Source organism: Coregonus lavaretus (assembly GCF_964263955.1).
Source record: "Coregonus lavaretus genome assembly, chromosome: 1".
Lineage (NCBI taxonomy): Eukaryota > Metazoa > Chordata > Actinopteri > Salmoniformes > Salmonidae > Coregonus > Coregonus lavaretus.
In genome coordinates, this window is record NC_139988.1 from 64,403,739 (window position 1) to 64,422,739 (window position 19,001).

Genomic DNA, 19,001 nt, shown 5'->3' on the forward strand with positions numbered 1-19,001 from the left:
CCCTGATTTTTACTTTTCAAGCAAAATGTTAGATATTTCTAAAGAAATATTACATTTTATTGATACCCTGGTGAAGTTGGAGAAAATAGCAAAAACATTTGCTCTGATATGGCCATAATAGAATATAATCTATTATTATGGTTAGTAGGGGGTAGCTGGGCAAAGTACATTATCTCGCTGTTGTGTATTTGCTTGGAGGCAGGCAGTGTACACAAAACATGGTGCTCCTCCTCAGGGGTGTGTCCAACATAGGGGCTTTCGCTATTGGTGGATGTTTCTCCTGGTAACCAGCATCCACTGTTATCAACAACACAGGACACATGAGAATCGGAAACTTCATCTGGATATCGAAAAACAGCGTTATAATACCTGTGAAAGTATATATATATATATGTATTGTGAGTATTTTAAACATTTAACGAAAATGTATATTGTCTAAAAAGAGCAAGTTGATAAAATGATGAGTGGCAAGCTACCTTAGCCTAGTCATTCGTTAGCGTAGCTGGCTAGTTTAGCCCCAGTTGTTCTCGTGCAGCCAGCAACATCAGCTAGCTAGCGCCGACTTGCTAGCTGCTTACTAGCCTGCACAAATAAAGCTGATTATCTAGCTAGCTATGTTTCTTCATTCACAGAGTGAGCTAATTTCAACATTTGAAGTGCATTGTTGAAATGTATGTGAAATACAAAAAACTGACATTGTAACAATGATCAAGAATGTAGCTAGGGCCAGAATTTTAGCAACGGCGTACAGTTTTTGCTTATGCGGGAAAAATATAATTCGGGTGCGGCAACATTGCTACCGGACCGTCCTCATAAAATGGTCATAATCTCGGTTCATTTCTATTTTCCTTGCTGCAGAGTTGAAATAAAAAAATCGTGGAATGACGTCCTCTCAAAATGTGGAATTAGGTCTATGTGAAAACCAGTGTCTGTGACCCCACAATGGATAAAGCGGTGAGTTCCATTTTATTATTTTATATTCAAATAATTGGAGAACACAGTAGCTGAGGTCATGTGGATAGACGTCCACTACAAAAAGGGATGGTCTTGCGTCTCACTGCCATGAAGCCTGATTTATGTGCCTACTCCCCACCTCCCAGGTGTGGGATGCTATTAAATCTTGGCCAGGGGCAGAGTGAGCCTTGTACAGGATATGCATGTCCTGACAAATATTAAAAGGGTCAATAAAACGTTTTGGGGTTTGTCAATGTCATTGTTTATGATTGGATTACCTACATTGTGAAAAGAAACTCGAGCACAGTATTTAGGGTATTTCATTATGATCTCCATTAGCTGTTGCTGAAGCAGCGCCTGCTCTTCATGGGGTGAGGGACATGCATTCTTGTAGCCTATGCTCGCTCCACAATGTGGTTTATGGATTTCAATTGATTCGATGTTTGGCGCATAGAAGGATGCCAGTGTGCTGAAGTTTATTTTATTCCAATGTTTTATTCTATTTGGAATTACATAAGGTGTGCAAATAACCCTATTTTCAATAGATTGCCTACATGGCCACTTCCCAAAATCAGTATTGCACCTGTTATAACAAAGTCATATATGAACCAGAATCTGGCTTTAGGGCGAATCTCCTTTAAGACCAGAAAGCAGTTATTCAACTTGCCATTCACCAGTTTTTCAAGCTTAGTAATGATAAAATACGTGAATTACTCACCAAATATGGAGTTTCGATTAGCAACTATAGTCATGTATTGCCGTCACAGCAGGTATGTCTTTAAAAAAAAAAGGTACACGCAACAGACAAAATACCTTTTCGGCACCTCCAATCACTCACGTCCCAATTGATCTCGGATTGCACTAAATGTACTGCCATGCACAGGTCGGCAGCCATTGGAGGTGTCGAAGAGGCATTTTTTCAGTTGCACGTAACTTTTTATTTAGACCTTTTATGAAAGTACATACCAGCCGTGACGGCAGTAAATGAGGATAGTTGCTAATCGAAACTCCATATTTTGTGAGTAACGAATTTATTTTTCGCCATACCAACATCTCCTGCAAGGCCAGATTCTGGTTCAAGTGATATAGTGCATCTATGCTGCTGTTCTCTTTTCTTCCTTCATCTTTCCCCCTGCTCCTCCAGTGCTCCTGCAGATGTTGAAGCCTAGTTGGCTGCTAGACTTATGTAAGAGAGCTAGTGATTTCATCCTCTTTTCGGATGATTCCATTCCAGCATATGCCGAAAATATTTTTGGTATCAGATTGTTCTGGCAATTATTACATCGAAACTTCATTGGGTGGAAGAATGTTTGACATGCTTTTTACATTTGTGTCACAAACCGTTTCTGAGAAAATTGTGGTCCTCTGTAGCTCAGTTGGTAGAGCACGGCGCTTGTAACGCCAAGGTAGTGGGTTCGATCCCCGGGACCACCCATACACAAAAATGTATGCACGCACGACTGTAAGTCGCTTTGGATAAAAGCGTCTGCTAAATGGCATATTATTATTATATTATAAAATGTATGATGAAAGTGGCCATTTTAGGCTCTTTTAGACCTATAAAGTTACATGCCTGCTGTAAGACCCTATGATCTATGAACCATACATGATACAGACAACATATTGGTTTCATTATACTCCTTATAGTGTGCTCTCAAATATGGAGTGTGTATAGATTCTGAAATAAAAAGAAATCACATTAATTTATTAAACATAAAATATATTAATGATGTATCTCAAAAGTACCCTTTTTGATTTGTATACTTTTAGACATATTGTTTGGAACAATATAGGCTACTCTTCAAACACGTCAAATTTCCAGAGTGGGCTCTCTGGTTCTTTTAATGATATGACCCGTTTTATACATATATATTGAAATTATAGGTAATTAACCAATCACAGCCCTCCTTTAGGATTCAGCAAATCACCAGCAGAGGGAGTTCTTTTTTTAATCCATTTTCCCATTCACGGTGTTGGTGGTGCTCGTAAAATGTATCATAACTTTAGAATTAGCAGAGAGCCCACTCTGGAAATGTGATGTACTTGTAGAGTATATTGTTCCAAACAATGTCTTAAAATTAACAAAATCAAAAAGGGTACTTTTGATGGTAATATTATTATGAATATAATGTTGAATAAATTAAAAATGTGTATTTAAGAATCTAGACATACTCCATATTTGAGAGCACACTATAAGGAGTATGATAACACCAAGATGTTGTCTGTATCATGTACGGTTCAAGGATCATAAGGTCCTCTGTAGCTCAGCTGTAACGCCAAGGTAGTGGGTTCGATCCCCGGGACCACCCATATACCCAAAAAAAAAAAATTATGCACGCATGACTGTAAGTCGCTTTGGATAAAAGCGTCTGCTAAATGGCATATTATTATTATTATACAGGAGGCATGTATAGGTCTAAAAAAAGGGCCTAAAATGGCCACTTTAATCATGATTTTCTAAAAATATGGTTTGTGAGACAAATGTAAAAAGCATGTCAAACATCCTTCCTGGCAATGAAGTTTCTATGTGAGAATTGCCAGAACAATCTGAAATACCCAAAATATTTTTGGCCTACGCTGGCGTGGAATCGCCCCTTTCACAACCTGCATGAGCCTGTGAATTTGCTAGCTAGGTTATATTGAATGTCTTGCTATTGTCAATACTTAAACCAGAATACAATCCTCATAGCCTATCCATTATCTTCATTTCAAAGACGCAGTCTGATGCTAAACATACTCCCATTCAAAATGGTTGAAGTTATCTTATCATTTGACATTATCTGTTTTTGTTTTTCTCATCACATTTCAACTTCAGTAGACTGAGCGCATGACTATAGAGTTCACTCTATATTTGCTACCAGAACATCCTTTCTGTCTTTCAATGTTATGTCTATGGTAAGTAAACGTATTGCAGCATTTTAGCGTTTCTTGTGTCTTACAATAAACCTATTTAATTTAGGGCCTATCTCTTATTATTGAACTCCATGCTGATGGCGAGGAGTATAAAGTAATTTGTATGGACTTTTAACTTAAAGAAGAATTTGTGGATTTCCATATCGATAACCGAAGATTATGGCCACACTATTTGTCAAAATGTCGACGTGTCATCTCAACCTTGGGTTGTATTTACTCCATTTGAAGGCTAGTCACCTAGGCTATGACGATAAACAGGGTTAATGATTTAGCTTGATTCAAGACTCTGCACCTCTTCTCAAAAGAATCATTGCAGCATGACCCAGTGTATTGTGATACTGTACATGTTCGCATTGCTTTTCTGTCTGACACTGCTTCCTGTTGTTGTCTACCTATCTGTGAAGGAGAACCAGAGGAGTCAGGGAGGCTTGGCTGCCGAAGAGATACTGGATGAATATTTAATCGCCCTTCAGCACAAAAACAGGTGAACTGTGAGGCAGGCATGGGCCTTTGGGAGAGGCAGCTCCGGTTACACTGAGAGGACACAGTAGCTGACCGTCAATAGGCTTATAGTCACACATATAGGGTAGACTTTGGTTGGTTGCTCGTGCTGAGAGATTGAATGACACCAATGATGTATGAGTGACACTGACACGCAAACTGTGTGAGGACAATTTGGTTTCTAGGGATTAGGCTTCGCTCGTTTGACCTGCTTGCATATATAACATGATGCTCTCACGCACGCATGCAAAAAACATGAAAACAGACTTAAAACATGTTTTTTCATCTCATTTTCAAATGTAGATTCATAAACCACTTGTGTGTATTTCCTAGTGATGATTTGACCTTTGACCCATAGGATCTTAAAGAGACTGAAAACGAAAGAGCCCAAGGAGATCGAGCTAGAGCGTCTGGAGCAGGGCTTCTCCATCTATCTGAATGGCGCTAACGCTAGCAAGCTGACCAAGAGACCCAACCAGAAGTCTGCCACCTCGCCACCGCCGGCTCTGAGAGCTACACACACGGCTGGTACACAGCATGCAGGACTAAAATAGATCTGCCAACACTTAGCACTAAAATACATGATTTCAGTGTCGATCAACAGCTGAGTATAACCTACAAACCATCTCTGCTACAATACTAAATCCTGGTTAGGCTATTGTAGATTCTGTCCCTGTTTATTACTACTTTATGACTAAGCTAATGTTCGTAGCATCCCTGAAAACCATCCCACCCCTCAGTTAGCATTTAGTATAGTATAATCCTATGCCCACGGCCGTTGAATAAATGATAATAAGTGACATTCGTAACCAGCGGCCATTTTTCCTCCTCTGTGTGCTATGGAACCATCTGTGTCTTGTTCTCCTCTGCTCTTCCTCTGAGGGCAGACTTGACTGCTCATGTGCAGTGTCTCTGTTCTCCCTGCCTCTGACTCATCACCAGATGCCTCCAGAAGGGGTTTGCAGCTAGCAGAGGAGGAGATCCACAATCTGGAGGTGAACAGTAGCAAGAGGAGTCACACCGCCCCGGGAAAAGTGCAGAGGAGAGAATGGGTTCAGGTATCGCCATTCTAGTTAGTCTACACCGTTGAAATAGAATCTAGTCATTCTATTTCTGTAGTATCTAGTCATTCTATTTCTAATGGTCTTTACACAGCCTAACCCTGATGTATATAGATTTAGTGAACAAATCAACGATCATAGACATAGATGGTCACAAATGGAATAGAATGTAGTGTTTTTGTTTAGAATAATGTTGTATTTTAATCTTTGCAGAAGTCGGTCAATATTCAAACAGAACAAGGACCCTGTTTGCGGATATCTCCAGAGAGACGGTACTCTGAAGACTTTGAACCCTACGACAGCATAGAGATGGAGGTACAGTAGGAAGAAAACAATGGTCCTTTGTAGCTCAGTTGGCAGAGCATAGCGCTTGTAACGTTCAATTCCCGGGACCACCCATAAGTAAAATGTATGAACGCTTGACTGTAAGTTGCTTTGGATAAAAGCGTCTGCTAAATGGTATATATTATATGATATATAATTCCCACCAGGCTCATGCGTGCGTGGGTGTCCAGTGTTCTTTGCCACATTTCGATAGTGTGTGCCAGCATCTCTGTGTGAAATACAGCAGTCAGTCTGAGTTTGCGTGATTGCATCTCACTCTGCTCTTTCTTCACCCTGTGCCTCTCCAGCGGTCGAGTCCACGTTCTCCTCGTAGCCCCCTGCGAAACTCCTGTAAGGTGTCATGTTCGTTTGGCTCCAGGGCTGATGGCCGAGGAGGTAGCCAGGCGGAGCCTGAACATAAAAACGAACGGGTCCTACTGAACATCGACGAGGTCAAGGTGAGACGTCAGCTGTTTCTCTCTCCCTCCTCTCTCTCTCTCTCTCTCCTCTTCTCTCCTCTTCTCTCTATCCAAGACACTGATCCAGGCTACCAAAGTGCAAGAAATACAGCCATCTTCACCATTTCCATCTCACCAGATTACATGTCGCCGTAAATCATTGAATTCTATCCAGAGAGTGCTGACTTAATTTACGACGTTCTTCATTTCCTCTTACGCCAAGCAGACATTCCCTTCAGCGCATTATAAATCAAGGCACATAAAATGTATAACTGCCCTGTTTCTTCAACCTGCGCTATAGCTCAGTGTAAACCCTGTTTGTGGTTTGTGTTACATATGGTGCAGTGGCGTGAAAGTGAGAGCTGAGTCGCCTTCATTTGGTCACAAAACGGGATGAAAACTTTTTTAAGCTGAGGAGGAAAAGCCTGTGCTTGTCTGATAAGAAGACCAGTTTCATTTCCGTTTCAACTCAATTGAACATACCCCTGGTGTTTTTTTGGTGCTCAGGTGCTTCGACGGAGCCTGGAGGTGAGCGTGCGGAGGAGCAGCGGCAGCCGGGGGTCGGCGGGGGAGGAGTCGGACGAGGAGTGGGTGGAGGAGCAGATAGAGAGGGAGGAGAGCACGGAGAGCCTGGAGGAGCTAGGCCTGCCTCCTTCCTCCTCCAACAAAACATCTACTAACATGAACCATCCGCGAGCCACTGGGCCCAAAGGCTGCCTTCACGACCCTGCAGAGCTCATGGTGCTGGACTTTGGGCCCTCTCCTAAAGGTAATCCCAACAATACAGATTACAATATATTCATGTTATTCAGCCAAGGATGCATCTTAACATTCAACTAAAGTGGCTTCCTTTCCTTGTCCCCCCTTCATTTGCACTGATCTTAAATGATAGGATAGGTGAAAGCAATATGTTGGATGCCTACTGAGGATTTACCCATCCAGATGTTTTATATCATTGCCGTTGAAGGGAAGGAGACTTGTAGAAGATGCCTGTTTAGAGATTTTATTGAGATGCAGCCTGGAATTTGCTTCAGACTCTATTATCTTACCTCTTAGACCTTTCTTCCATTGTGTTGCAGGCCAGAAGATCGAGCGTTCGTTGTCAGCCAAGCGGAAAGACAACATGGAAGCCTACGTCCCCACCAAGCCTCTGCTGGTGAAGAGCAAAACTCTGGACAGGCCCTCTTCAAAGGAGTGCAGGGATGGCAGAGATCCTCAACGTATGTTCTGTTCTGCCCTGTATGCATGTCATTCATAAACCCAAGAAGCCTTATTAGAAAATAGCTGTCAAATAGTAAACAACAGTCAAGTGTACAATGGTCCCTGAACTGTGTTTCAAGAGTATGACTCTTTCTCTCTCTCCCTCTCCCCCCTCTCTCTCCCTCTCCCCCCTCTCTCTGTCTCTTCCCCCACCCTCTCTCTCTCAGGGCCGAGGAGTCGTGTAGAGCGCCCCCTGTCTGCAGCGAGGAAGGTCTCCCAAGAGGAGCGCGACTCAGAGGAGACGGCGTGCAGGGTGCTCCAAGCCCTGCAGATAGAGAACAGCCCACTGCAGAGCCCCGAGCCCAGGGCCTTCAGCCGCACCCCGGTAGGCTAGATAACAACCATAGAAATATAATTAATTAATGTAATTCTATATCTATGGGCACAATCAAGGGTTTGCTGTTCTGGGTCCACTAGTGAGTTGTGTTATATTCTTCGAATCGGTCTGCTGTAATGATTCATGTTTTACGTCCTAGCCTATCCCAATCTCTCTTATTTTCTCATCTTTTCTACTTTTAATTCAACCTGGTTAGGCTACTATCCTCTCTAAGTCTAACTCCATTGTGCTCCTCCATTTTAAGTCTAACTCCATTGTGCTCCTCCATTTTAAGTCTAACTCCATTGTGCTCCTCCATTTTAAGTCTAACTCCATTGTGCTCCTCCATTTTAAGTCTTACTCCATTGTGCTCCTCCATTTTAAATCCACAGGTGAGAGGACACCAGATGATGAACGGCTCGCTGCGTGACGACGATGACGACAAGGAAAGTGGGGTGACCAGAGCCATGCAGAGAATCACCCTGATGGGACCCAGGTACCGTACTGCAACGTTACACACTAGTGTCCTTGCATACTATGCGTTAGGGCTTGATCCTTAACCACTACATGGAGAGGAAAAAGGACCGAAATCGTAGTTACTGTCTAAGTCTATACAGGGCGGCAGGTAGCTTAGTGGTTAAGAGCGTAGTGCCAGTAACCGAAAGGTCGCTGGTTCAAATCCCTGAGCCGACTAGGTGAAAAATCTGTCGATGTGCCCTTGAGCAAGGCACTTAACCCTAATTGCTCCTGTAAGTCGCTCTGGATAAGAGCGTCTGCTAAATGACTAAAATCTATACCAGGGGTGTCAAACTCATTTTGCTTCGCGGGCCGCGTTCGGTCTTCACCGAGGTCCGGAGAGCCGCACTGAAAATGTGTTATATTTTCTCAATGTGCAAGAAATCGTTTTTGGAATTTTCGATGTTCCCTGACTATTCCGCTTTCGTTTTGGTGATTCTTAGCAACCTGGAAAGAGTGTAGAGACTTTATAAATGTAAGTCCAATATAATGTCTGAACAGTTTCGATTTGGTTTGAGTCATTTTAATGTAGAATGAGGTTGTTTTTACAAATATTTTTTTTTTGTCCAAAACCTTTGTTTATTTTTTACTCAAAGCACCCGCGGGCCGCATTGAATGGGCTTGCGGACCAGATCCGGGTCTATACAAATCCCTTGACTATCCTTGACTGTCACAAAGAAAAAAAACTATGAATGGCTATGTTCCAATAGTATCCACACTAGCATACTACAGAGAAAGAAACCATCTATAAGGTATGGATATCGGGATGTGGCCAAACGTAGTCTTGTCTGGTGACACTTGTTAGAATGACACTGGCGTCGCTTACTTCGTCATGCCTGTGTGCTTTCCCTTGCTGGGATCAGAACGCCATGGACAGACTGTGCAGTACAGTACAAAACTCGTAGTAATGCAGTACGTCTTGGAGGACGGCACAAGAGCACCAGTAATTGTATACCTCCTACCGAGGCTCTCTAACAATCAGAAACGTGTCAGTGGTAACCTAACCTCTCTGACCTTGAAGCAGATTTAGTCACCAAAGCTGTAGCTGTAGTCTTCAATAACTGTCAGTGACCATGCATACATTTCCATAGATAATCCCCAAGAGCAAGGTCAAAGACTATTGATGTGATGAAAGACACAATACAATAGATGACTAATCATTTTCTTCCAGGCAACAGCAGAGACTACTAAAGGCGTTGGAGAAACTGGAGGCAGGCACAAACTTTGACATCCCTCAGACAGTGAAAACGGACAAAAGCAAACCACCGGTGAGTCACTCCATCAAATACCAGGGCTAGGAATGACTAAGCGTAAAACAACTAGGTGAGACAAACAGTGAGGCTAAACATAGAGGGAGGGAGACACACAGAGAGATCTAATAGTGTTCTAATTCTATTTCTCTGATGCTAAGAATACACTGTAAGAAGTGACAGCTTGGCTTGACTCATGAAGTTCTGTTGTTGTCATGGTGGCAGAAGAGGCGGGTCTCGGCCGAGGCACCGCCCACCGTATACGTCACCATGGAGATCCTAAGTAACTGGGGGAACAGGGGCCAGGTGGGGCTGACGGAGATGCAGTTCTTCGGCCCAGGGAACAGGAAGCTGTACGTGTCGCCACACGACCTGGACATCCGGAACGCCGACTACCCTGGGAACCTCGGAGCGCTGGTCAACGGGAAAGCTAAAGTGAGTTGAGTTCTGCCCCCAAGCCTTTAAGATAACAATAATTGAACTATTTAGAAAGGTGATGGTGCATATTTAATATTTATACATCATTTTAGAGGGATCCATTATAAAGGCATTAGAACACTTTGCTTCATAAGGAATCATTATACAGCTTATGAGCTGTTATTAGCCTATGTTGTGCATGATAAAGCATTTTGCATAGCACATAAGGTGATATAAATATGCTTAATATGCATATAAGCGCTTATCATAGTTCAGAATGTGTATGTCCGCACAGCAATGTTCTAGAATATTGGACCGTTGGCTTTCATGCTTTTCAAATTCTCAGCGCAGCTCAAGCTATTTCTCCAACCGTCACCCCATTCAAATGAATAGAAGACGCGTACACGGAGCCAACTTTGGTTGGGAATTTTGGGGAGGTGCGCGGTCGGGATGTGCGTCCTCTGCGGACGGTGTCTCAGTAGCTATGTCACAATGGGCCACCGGACTATCGTGGCTTTGGACTCTGAATTATGCTTTGTTAGGATGGTATTCAAAGTGTTACCAGATTATATTGGGTCTCTGGTCATTTTAAGTGAATGTATTCATCTATTTTCTGATTTAAACTGACTGCTTTTCTCTATATGTTGTTGTGTGTTGTTTTGACCACCAGACCACGAAGGAGCGTCATATGTGGACCTGTCCTTTCCATCCTCCGGTCCAGCTCTACTTCATCATTAGGAACACGGAGCGCTCTCCGGACTTTGAGATATCCCGGATCAAGATCTGGAACTACAACAAGAGCATCAATGTAAGAGACCAGACTGACACCCTATTTCTCCTTATGTAGTGCACTACTTTTGACCTGAGCCTTTGCAATAGAGGTTGCCAGTAGGTTGCCAGTTATAGTAAAAAGGGTTGCATTAGGTGATGATTCGAATGGAATCTGATAGAAATGGTACTTAAGTATATTAAGTTCTTAGCACTTACTATATGTGCAACCCTTACATATGCAGCCTGATTGGTTCATCACACCAGTCCTAGTTCAGGGTTTACAAAAATACACACCATTAACAGTTGCTCATAAATCCAGCTTGCTTCAGCCAGCCCCAGTCATTGTAGAGGGTGAACCCCATATTGGCAGCAGGCTTTGGGAGGGATGGTAGTTGTGTTTAACCAGTGGCTATGTGAGCTGCCAGTCTGTCCAAATGTGGAACAGTGAGGGATTAACCCTGGAGGATTAGTGAAGGGACGCCCGGGTGACTGCTCCTGCCTCCCGCCCTGCTGCTGTCACAAAGGGGACGGACGGGGGCACAAAGCCCAGGCAACCAGGGATCTGTCTGGAACTATGGATGTTATGGGTTGATATTAACCGTGTCTCTGTTCATTGAGTCCTTTGTTAGGTATTGGTGGTGTGTTTTAAGCTGCGAGGTAAGGAGCAGTGTGATACGGTTGGATCCAGGGGGTGGGGATACACTGATTTAATGAGCAGGGATTGAGGAGATTTGAGTCTGGTTTTAGCCATCCACTATGTCTGTCTGCGTGTGTTGGTAAGGAGGCTACTTACGGTTAGCTTTACAGTTGACTATGTCTGCACGGTTAGCTTAATTTCCCACAGGTATATATGTCTACATACCTGTGGGTAAATTGAAGAAAGAACATTGGGACCTACAACTAGGAAGCTCCTTGGTTAACAGTGTGGTGTGATTTTCAGTTTCAATGTTGATCGAGCTTTTTCACCTCTACATTTTTTATTTAAATGTATTTGACTTGGAGTTTGTTTTAATGTTAATTTTCTTATACGGTCTACCAATATCAATGCATTAACTAAATATTGCGCTGCTTAGAGCCTGAAATAGCCGTACTGTTCTTTTTCAGGACCTGGACATTGGCGCCCGGCATGTGAATCTTTACCTCAACAGCACGCTGGTGTTCGAAGGCGAGCTGGACAAGGGCTGTGGCAACCAGGTCTTCGACTACAGCACCAGCATTGCCCTCCAGGCACTCCAAGTCCCAGAATCCTTCTCTCCCAGCCCCGTGGTGTCCGGACACATTCTCTGTGGCGCCAGCCCACAGCGCCATTATGACAGGAACGTGGAGGGGAACAGCGGAGGGCACCATTGTGACCCCAACCCCAACCACGGACTCACTCTCTCTGAGGGGCTGGCCCAGGTCAGAATAGACTTGCAGGATAAAACCTACAACCCCCTCTCCCCCATCGCCCCCACATCTACACACCGTCTCCTACAGAGGAACTCCATTGACATGGACCCTCCGGAACTGGACCTTCCCCACCCCCCTCTGAAACAGCAGCTGGAGCAGTCGGGTCAACCCACAGAGTGCACAGTCACCACGCAGCCTTCCTCCTCCAGGACTCCCCAGTGGCTACAACCCATGTCCCGGAGCGCCCCAGAGGGCTGCGAGGCTGCGAGGGAGAAGCCCCTCTGGCTAGTGCCCCAGCAATCTGTGGAGTCCAAACCTTCCCTCCCACAATCCTCCTCCACCTCCACCTCAGTGCTCCCAGAGCTGGGCTGTAACCCAGGGAGGGTGTGTCGTGGGGTGGAGAGGACGGTGAACGGGGGCCAGGGGAGTGCAGACTCTCTGGACCTGGGAGGTGACCTGCTGGAGGAGCTGAATGACCAGCAGCGCCAGGACCAACCTGTTAGTGGACGTAGGAGCTCAGCCAGGCATAATAACACTAGTACTAGCAGCAGCAAACCAGCAGTGGAGCACCAGCATGGAGCCATTGGACTGTCCATAGGTAGCTAACCCTGTGTGTATGCTATGTGCTTGTGTGGTCCTAGGACCTATTGTGAGCCATTCCATACTTTTGCAGCTCCTTTATCTACTCTGCTGTGCAGGAAAGAGACGAGACGTTCATTTGAGTTCATGTAACCGTCTTAAGGTCAGAGACAGAGTAATCTCTAGTGGGAGCCTGTTTGTCTACTTGCCTTAGTTTTGCAACTCAATAATGATTCCTCCACCCCCCCACCCCCTTTGTCTTGTCAACGGCAGACCAGACATATCTTTGTTTTTAAATAAGATTATAGAGCAGACAGATTACTGCATCACATAAAATCTACATCCTATAATAATCTCTCTTTATCTCCCTGACAACAGACTCCCAGCCAGACCCTCTAGTTATGGGTCATTTTCCTCCAATCTGGAAACACACTAACACACATGGCACGTGCCAGCTGGCTCTGACAATATCTATTGTGGACATATCTCCCTGAAGTGGGTCAAAGAGTCTTTGACCAGCATCTCACCAGCTGTCGGAGCTGGGCTATTTTGTGTGAAAATTACATAAACATTACCATTACTTTTATCTTCTATATATCTGGAATATGTATATAAAAAATTTTTTAAAATAGAAGGATTATTGCGAGCCATAACTTTAGTAGTAGAAATCCTACTCTCAAAATTATATGGAGTAGTACCACAATTTATGAAACGGGCCAAAAATACGCTTGCTTTCTTCCCATTGCTCTTAACTACACATTTATTATGTACTCTGTCGTGTCTTGGAGGTAACATGAGAGTGTGTGTGTTGATTCCACAGAGGAGCCAGGTTCAGTATCAGACAGCAGCAACCGGAGGCAGCAGCGTCCCCCCCGGGCCCAGCTCCGCAGCCAGCAGGACCATGACGACACCCTCATGGAGTCCTGGGACTCCCTCACCAAGTTCAACCAGTGCCAGCGTGGTCGCATCTCCAACATGAGCTTTGAGGGTGACATCTTTGACGAGTTCCTCCAGCGTTCCTCCAGAGCCGCCACTATTGCCATAATCCCCTCCTCCGGCCCAGGAGCCTCCCCCTGCAGCCCCATCCCCCACTCCTCCCACCTCTCCTCCCCCGCCCCTCAAGGGGGCCTCTGCGATGACCCAGAGGATGACCTTTCCGCCGAGGCGGAGCGCGAGGAGGAGTTTGAGATTCCGGTCCTCCCACGTGGTCAACGTCTGGTCATTAAAATCCTGTCCACGTGGGGCGATCGCCACTATGTGGGCCTCAACGGTCTCGAAGTCTTCAGCTCCAGCGGTCAGCCCCTCCTTCCCACCCGAATCCGCGCCGACCCGCCTGATATCAACGTGCTGCCTGCCTACGGAAAGGACCCGCGTGTGGTCACCAACCTGATCGATGGCGTCAACCTCACACAGGACGACATGCACCTGTGGCTGGCACCTTTCACCCAGGGGAGGAGTCACGTGATCTACCTGGAGTTCGCCGGGCTGTGTCAGGTGGCCATGATAAGAGTGTGGAACTACAACAAGTCCAGGATCCACTCCTTCCGGGGGGTGAAGGAAGCTGAAATGCTGCTGGATGGGAGGTGCATCTTCAGGGGAGAGATCGCCAAGGCGTCAGGGACTCTGTCTGGAGGTAGGGGAGCATTAGTGAGGGACAGGCTCTCTCCCATGACACCCAAATGGGTCGTTCTATGTCATTTCAGCAAGCCATGACACCCACCATCTCAGATTGTTCTGAAATGGTTTCTGTAGTTAGAAACAGATAAGATAAGCACTCCTGCAACATTATTTTGTTGAAAACTATTTGAACTCAACTAATTGATCACACCCAAATTGGCCATTTCAATTTATAGGATTCATATAATATTCTATAAGTATAGTACTGAACATCCGATTTGGACCAAACCTCTTCTTAACAATGATTAACCCCACAAACCCCACGCCAAGCCCACCCCAACATCCAGTATACAGAATCAGTTCTCTGTGTTTGACAAGTAGTATGAAGCTGCGGCTTGGAGTATTGTTTATCCATACTATGTAATGTACCAGGTTTTACCCACTAGATGTCGCTGTTCCTGCTACTGCCACATCCTTTTATCCATTTTGCTGGTCTCTTGTGTTTATTAAATGGATCACAACATTGTCTTTGCAACTTTGGGTAGAAAACCAATAGCTTTTGCTTATGATAAAAATAAATAAATCTGCACAATTCAAGCCAGTCCTCCATGAAAGCGATTAAGTTTGTCCTTCTCTTAGTCTTAATCTGTGTCCAAGAAACGCCCCCTCTGCGCATAGTTTATTCAAAAAAGGTCTGGATTAGACCATTCCTGGTGAACTGAATTGCTTTCATGGAGAACTGACTTGACTTGTGAGGATGCACAATTTATTTTAATCACCAAAATGCAATCTGGGAATGACATAAGAACATTATAATTATGACAATATAACTATTACATTAGATTATAGAACTACAGCATTTGTTTGGTGACAAAATAGGTTTAGTGTCATTTGTTGTCCAAGCATGAAAACCTGTTTGCCTCTAACAAACGGAATTCTACCTCCACTAGGGATTACTCATACTCATTCCTAACTTCCACCCCTCTCGTCTTAGGTCTGGACCAGTTCGGGGACACCATCTTGTTCACCACGGACGATGAGATCCTGGAGGCCATGTCGCGCTATGACGAGACGTTCTGCGGGGAGGCAAAGGGCTCTGAGGGGCTGGTGGGGTATGAGGAGGAGCTGCAGAGGCCCCGCACGGCCGACGGAGAGGGGGAGGAGAGACCTTTCACCCAGGCTGGCTTCAGACCCGAGGACGACCTCACTGTGAGTATGACCGGACTGAATGGGACTATACAGTGTAAATGTGGAACGCCTGGATTGATACATTTACATTTACATTTTAGTCATTTAGCAGACGCTCTTATCCAGAGCGACTTACAGGAGCAATTAGGGTTAAGTGCCTTGCTCAAGGGCACATTTACGTCATTTAGCAGACGCTCTTATCCAGAGCGACTACAAATTGGTGCATTCACCCTATAGCCAGTGGGATAACCACTTTACAATTATACTTTTTTTTTTTTGGGGGGGGGGGGTAGAAGGATTACTTTATCCTATCCCAGGTGTTCCTTAAAGAGGTGGGGTTTCAAATGTCTCCGGAAGGTGGTGAGTGACTCCGCTGTCCTGGCGTCGTGAGGGAGCTTGTTCCACCATTGGGGTGCCAGAGCAGCGAACAGCTTTGACTGGGCTGAGCGGGAACTATGCTTCCGCAGAGGAAGGGGAGCCAGCAGGCCAGAGGTGGATGAACGCAATGCCCTCGCCTGGGTGTAGGGACTGATCAGAGCCTGAAGGTACGGAGGTGCCGTTCCCCTCACTGCTCCATAGGCAAGCACCATGGTCTTGTAACGGATGCGAGCTTCAACTGGAAGCCAGTGGAGTGTGCGGAGGAGGGGGGTGACGTGAGAGAACTTGGGAAGGTTGAACACCAGACGGGCTGCGGCATTCTGGATGAGTTGTAGGGGTTTAATGGCACAGGCAGGGAGCCCAGCCAACAGCGAGTTGCAGTAATCCAGACGGGAGATGACAAGTGCCTGGATTAGGACCTGTGCCGCTTCCTGTGTAAGGCAGGGTCGTACTCTCCGAATGTTGTAGAGCATGAACCTGCAGGATCGGGTCACCGGACGTGCAGGTTTTGTTCCAGCCCAACACTAACATTTCTGATTTCTATTCGCTGCCATTTTCAGTTAAACCTCCATCTGAACCCTACTGTTGGTCAGTCTGAGGAGACCCTGGAGCAGATCCCAGGAATGTACAATGGAAAATGTGAGGACTCCCTTCTAAATTAGTGTTATTCATGATCAATTCACACATTTTACACACAGGACTGGCATTTTATGTCTGTAAAATGTAGCTAGCTCAGCTTGTTCCACACTGACTCTCCAAGCTCTCTCTCTCCTTCTCTCTCTCCCCCCATCCCTCTTTCCAGGCCTTAGGATAGAGTTGAGTATGACGTGGGGGGACTCCCACTACCTGGGCATGACGGGGTTAGAGGTGGTGGGGAAGGAGGGGGACAGCCTGCCTCTGGACCTGACCATGGTGAACGCCTCGCCACGGGACCTCAACGACCTGCCTGAGTACGGCCAGGACACACGCACCCTCGACAAGTCAGTAGTGTGTGTGTGTGTGTGTGTGTCTGACCTTACAACGCTGACAATGTAGATGGATCTAACTGCATACCCTCTGACCACAGGATGTATTTTAAGTCATGAAACGCCAAAGTTATCTAATTAACTTATCAACAACATCATCAACAAAGCCAACAAGAGCGTTGCAAGGGATTCTATTCAACTGACTCCAACTCTTATGTGTCTGTCGTTTCAATGTTTATTACAGCTTTGTTTCGATATATAGCAGTGCTCATCTACCCGCCCGTGGTAGGCCGTGCACATCTTAGACAGTCAGAATAGTAGGCTGGTAGAATGCGGTCTCAGTGTGATGTGAGCACTAGCCCAGTGGTAGGCACTAGCCCAGTGGTAGGCACTAGCCCGTGGTAGGCACTAGCCCAGTGGTAGGCACTAGCCCGTGGTAGGCCGTGCACATCTTAGACAGTCAGTTAAACAGTCATGGGTTGCTGGTAGGCCCTCATATTAACCCTCAAAATCGATTAATCATATTTTCTCCTCTTCCCTTTCGTACTCCCTCAACCAATCCTCCTCCCTCCATTTTGAAATACCAGACTGGAGAAGGCCCCTGGCCTCTCCCCGGGGCCCCTCTCCCCGGGGCCCCTCACCAGTCCAGACCGATGAGCAAGCGGCTCCTCTCCTCCTTCTGGATCTTGTTTTTTAGGTCGGAAGAAATAGTGTGTGTCCGTGTTCATCTGGAGCATGTTGGCACTCATTAGGTTGATGATGGACAGGCAGCGGTCCCAGAAGATGTTCCTGGAGCTCTCCACCAGGAAGGGTCTCAGTGGGTAGGAGGTCTCGTTGCCCATGTAGGAGCAAGTCCGGTAGAGGCAGGTGATCACCACGTCCTGCAGCTGGTGCTCCGTACCCGCCTAATAGGAGACCACCTTACAGTATAGATAAATGTTGGCCGGGGTGAGGGTGCTCTGGTTCCCCCAGCCGTGGTCGAGCAGGAAGCGGTCCACGCTCTGATGCTACAGCCCTGGGTCGTTGGGGGACAGGTTCTGGAGCCGGTAGCAGTCCTGGCACAGGAACTCACCCAGGCAGCGCAGCATCTCGTCAGGGAAGACCTTGACCATCACCCTCTTGGACATGTCGGGGGCCGTGTTGGAGTTGGTCAGGGCGGCGTTGTCGGAGCTTTCAATGAGGTCTGGGGGATACTGGTCCTGGGTAAGGGTGGACAGGTTGGTGCATGACTGAGGCTTCTCCAGGTTCTCGTTGTTGAGGTGGGTCACGTTGTTCTCTTTGGGCTGCACCTTCTTGGAGCCCTTCTTTTGCTTCTTGTTGATGAGCGAGTGTCGCTTCTAGTTCTTGTCTTTGGCGTTCTTGCAGTTCTGAGCGGCCGTGTCGTGGCCCACCGTGACCGGCCCATCTCCGGCCGCCTTCTGATAGCTGGGCGAGAAAGACTGCACATTTCCCATGGTGACTGGGTAGCAATCAGGAGTTGGATCAGGAGACAGTCTGAGCAGATTATGTCTTGGCACTGAGTTCTTATTAGAAGGGTCAGTAGTGCCTGTGGAAAATGAAATGGAAAAATTATAGCCAATTGAAATGCATAAAAAAGCCAGGCTACATTTTCCCACTCAGTCAACAGCATTGTGCATCGATCGACATTAGGTTTATGTGTGTCTATAAACTTGAGCAATATCACATTTATTTGATTTTGAGATGTCTTTGTTGTGATCGTGATTTGTACTTGCTGATTTCAAGTCGTTATGTCGAAAATCCAAATAATTTTCAATAGTTTCTTTGTTGATTGAAATATAAAGATGCTTTGTTTTGCTGTAGGCTTTGGTTTCAAGGCGGTTATGGTTATGGTTGTGTACATCGGCTGCTGTCCAAGGTTCTGAAATCGAGTGTCCGCGTCGCAAAAAAGGGGCATGTCATAGAAGCGATGCTGTGAGAGATGAAGCGTGATGTTTGCCATTATGGCTAACGTTGTAAACAAAATAACTTGTCGGCGGCTGCTAGTGCTAGCAAACCTATAGTGTTGCAATTCAATACGTCAATGGATGGATCAAATGTTTTCTGGCGAGTTTTTGCATTGATCTGTGTCAGTGGAACCTCCGTTAGCATCGCGCCTGCAACGGAAATGCGCTACAAAAGTAAAT

The 19,001-nt window shown here is 45.8% G+C and overlaps 1 protein-coding gene and 1 pseudogene across 5 annotated transcripts in view; one reads left to right on the top strand and one right to left on the bottom strand.

The window, feature by feature from the left end:
• The first annotated feature begins 293 nt into the window (after positions 1-293).
• katnip (katanin interacting protein) overlaps positions 294-19,001 on the top strand; it is a 51,174-nt gene continuing 32,466 nt past the window's right edge. Inside the window, exons 1-20 of one of the 4 annotated variants that reach the window (XM_084159960.1) lie at positions 294-398; positions 859-954; positions 3,770-3,849; positions 4,272-4,351; positions 4,727-4,896; positions 5,311-5,426; positions 5,643-5,744; positions 6,062-6,211; positions 6,719-6,980; positions 7,291-7,431; positions 7,639-7,796; positions 8,180-8,283; positions 9,475-9,571; positions 9,779-9,988; positions 10,641-10,778; positions 11,846-12,728; positions 13,530-14,342; positions 15,321-15,535; positions 16,453-16,531; positions 16,695-16,872. In XM_084159960.1, the coding sequence (XP_084016086.1) occupies positions 3,841-3,849; positions 4,272-4,351; positions 4,727-4,896; positions 5,311-5,426; positions 5,643-5,744; positions 6,062-6,211; positions 6,719-6,980; positions 7,291-7,431; positions 7,639-7,796; positions 8,180-8,283; positions 9,475-9,571; positions 9,779-9,988; positions 10,641-10,778; positions 11,846-12,728; positions 13,530-14,342; positions 15,321-15,535; positions 16,453-16,531; positions 16,695-16,872 (3,905 nt within the window). In that variant the 5' untranslated portion in view covers positions 294-398; positions 859-954; positions 3,770-3,840. Of the gene's footprint in view, positions 399-858; positions 955-3,769; positions 3,850-4,271; positions 4,352-4,726; positions 4,897-5,255; positions 5,427-5,642; positions 5,745-6,061; positions 6,212-6,718; positions 6,981-7,290; positions 7,432-7,638; positions 7,797-8,179; positions 8,284-9,474; positions 9,572-9,778; positions 9,989-10,640; positions 10,779-11,845; positions 12,729-13,529; positions 14,343-15,320; positions 15,536-16,452; positions 16,532-16,694; positions 16,873-19,001 lie in introns of those variants that run through there. The other 3 variants (XM_084159961.1, XM_084159959.1, XM_084159962.1) reach the window with 3 other exon arrangements.
• On the bottom strand, positions 16,887-18,340 carry LOC311128065 (cyclin-dependent kinase 5 activator 1-like; annotated as a pseudogene). Its single transcript has one exon. The product of its transcript is annotated as a cyclin-dependent kinase 5 activator 1-like (transcript).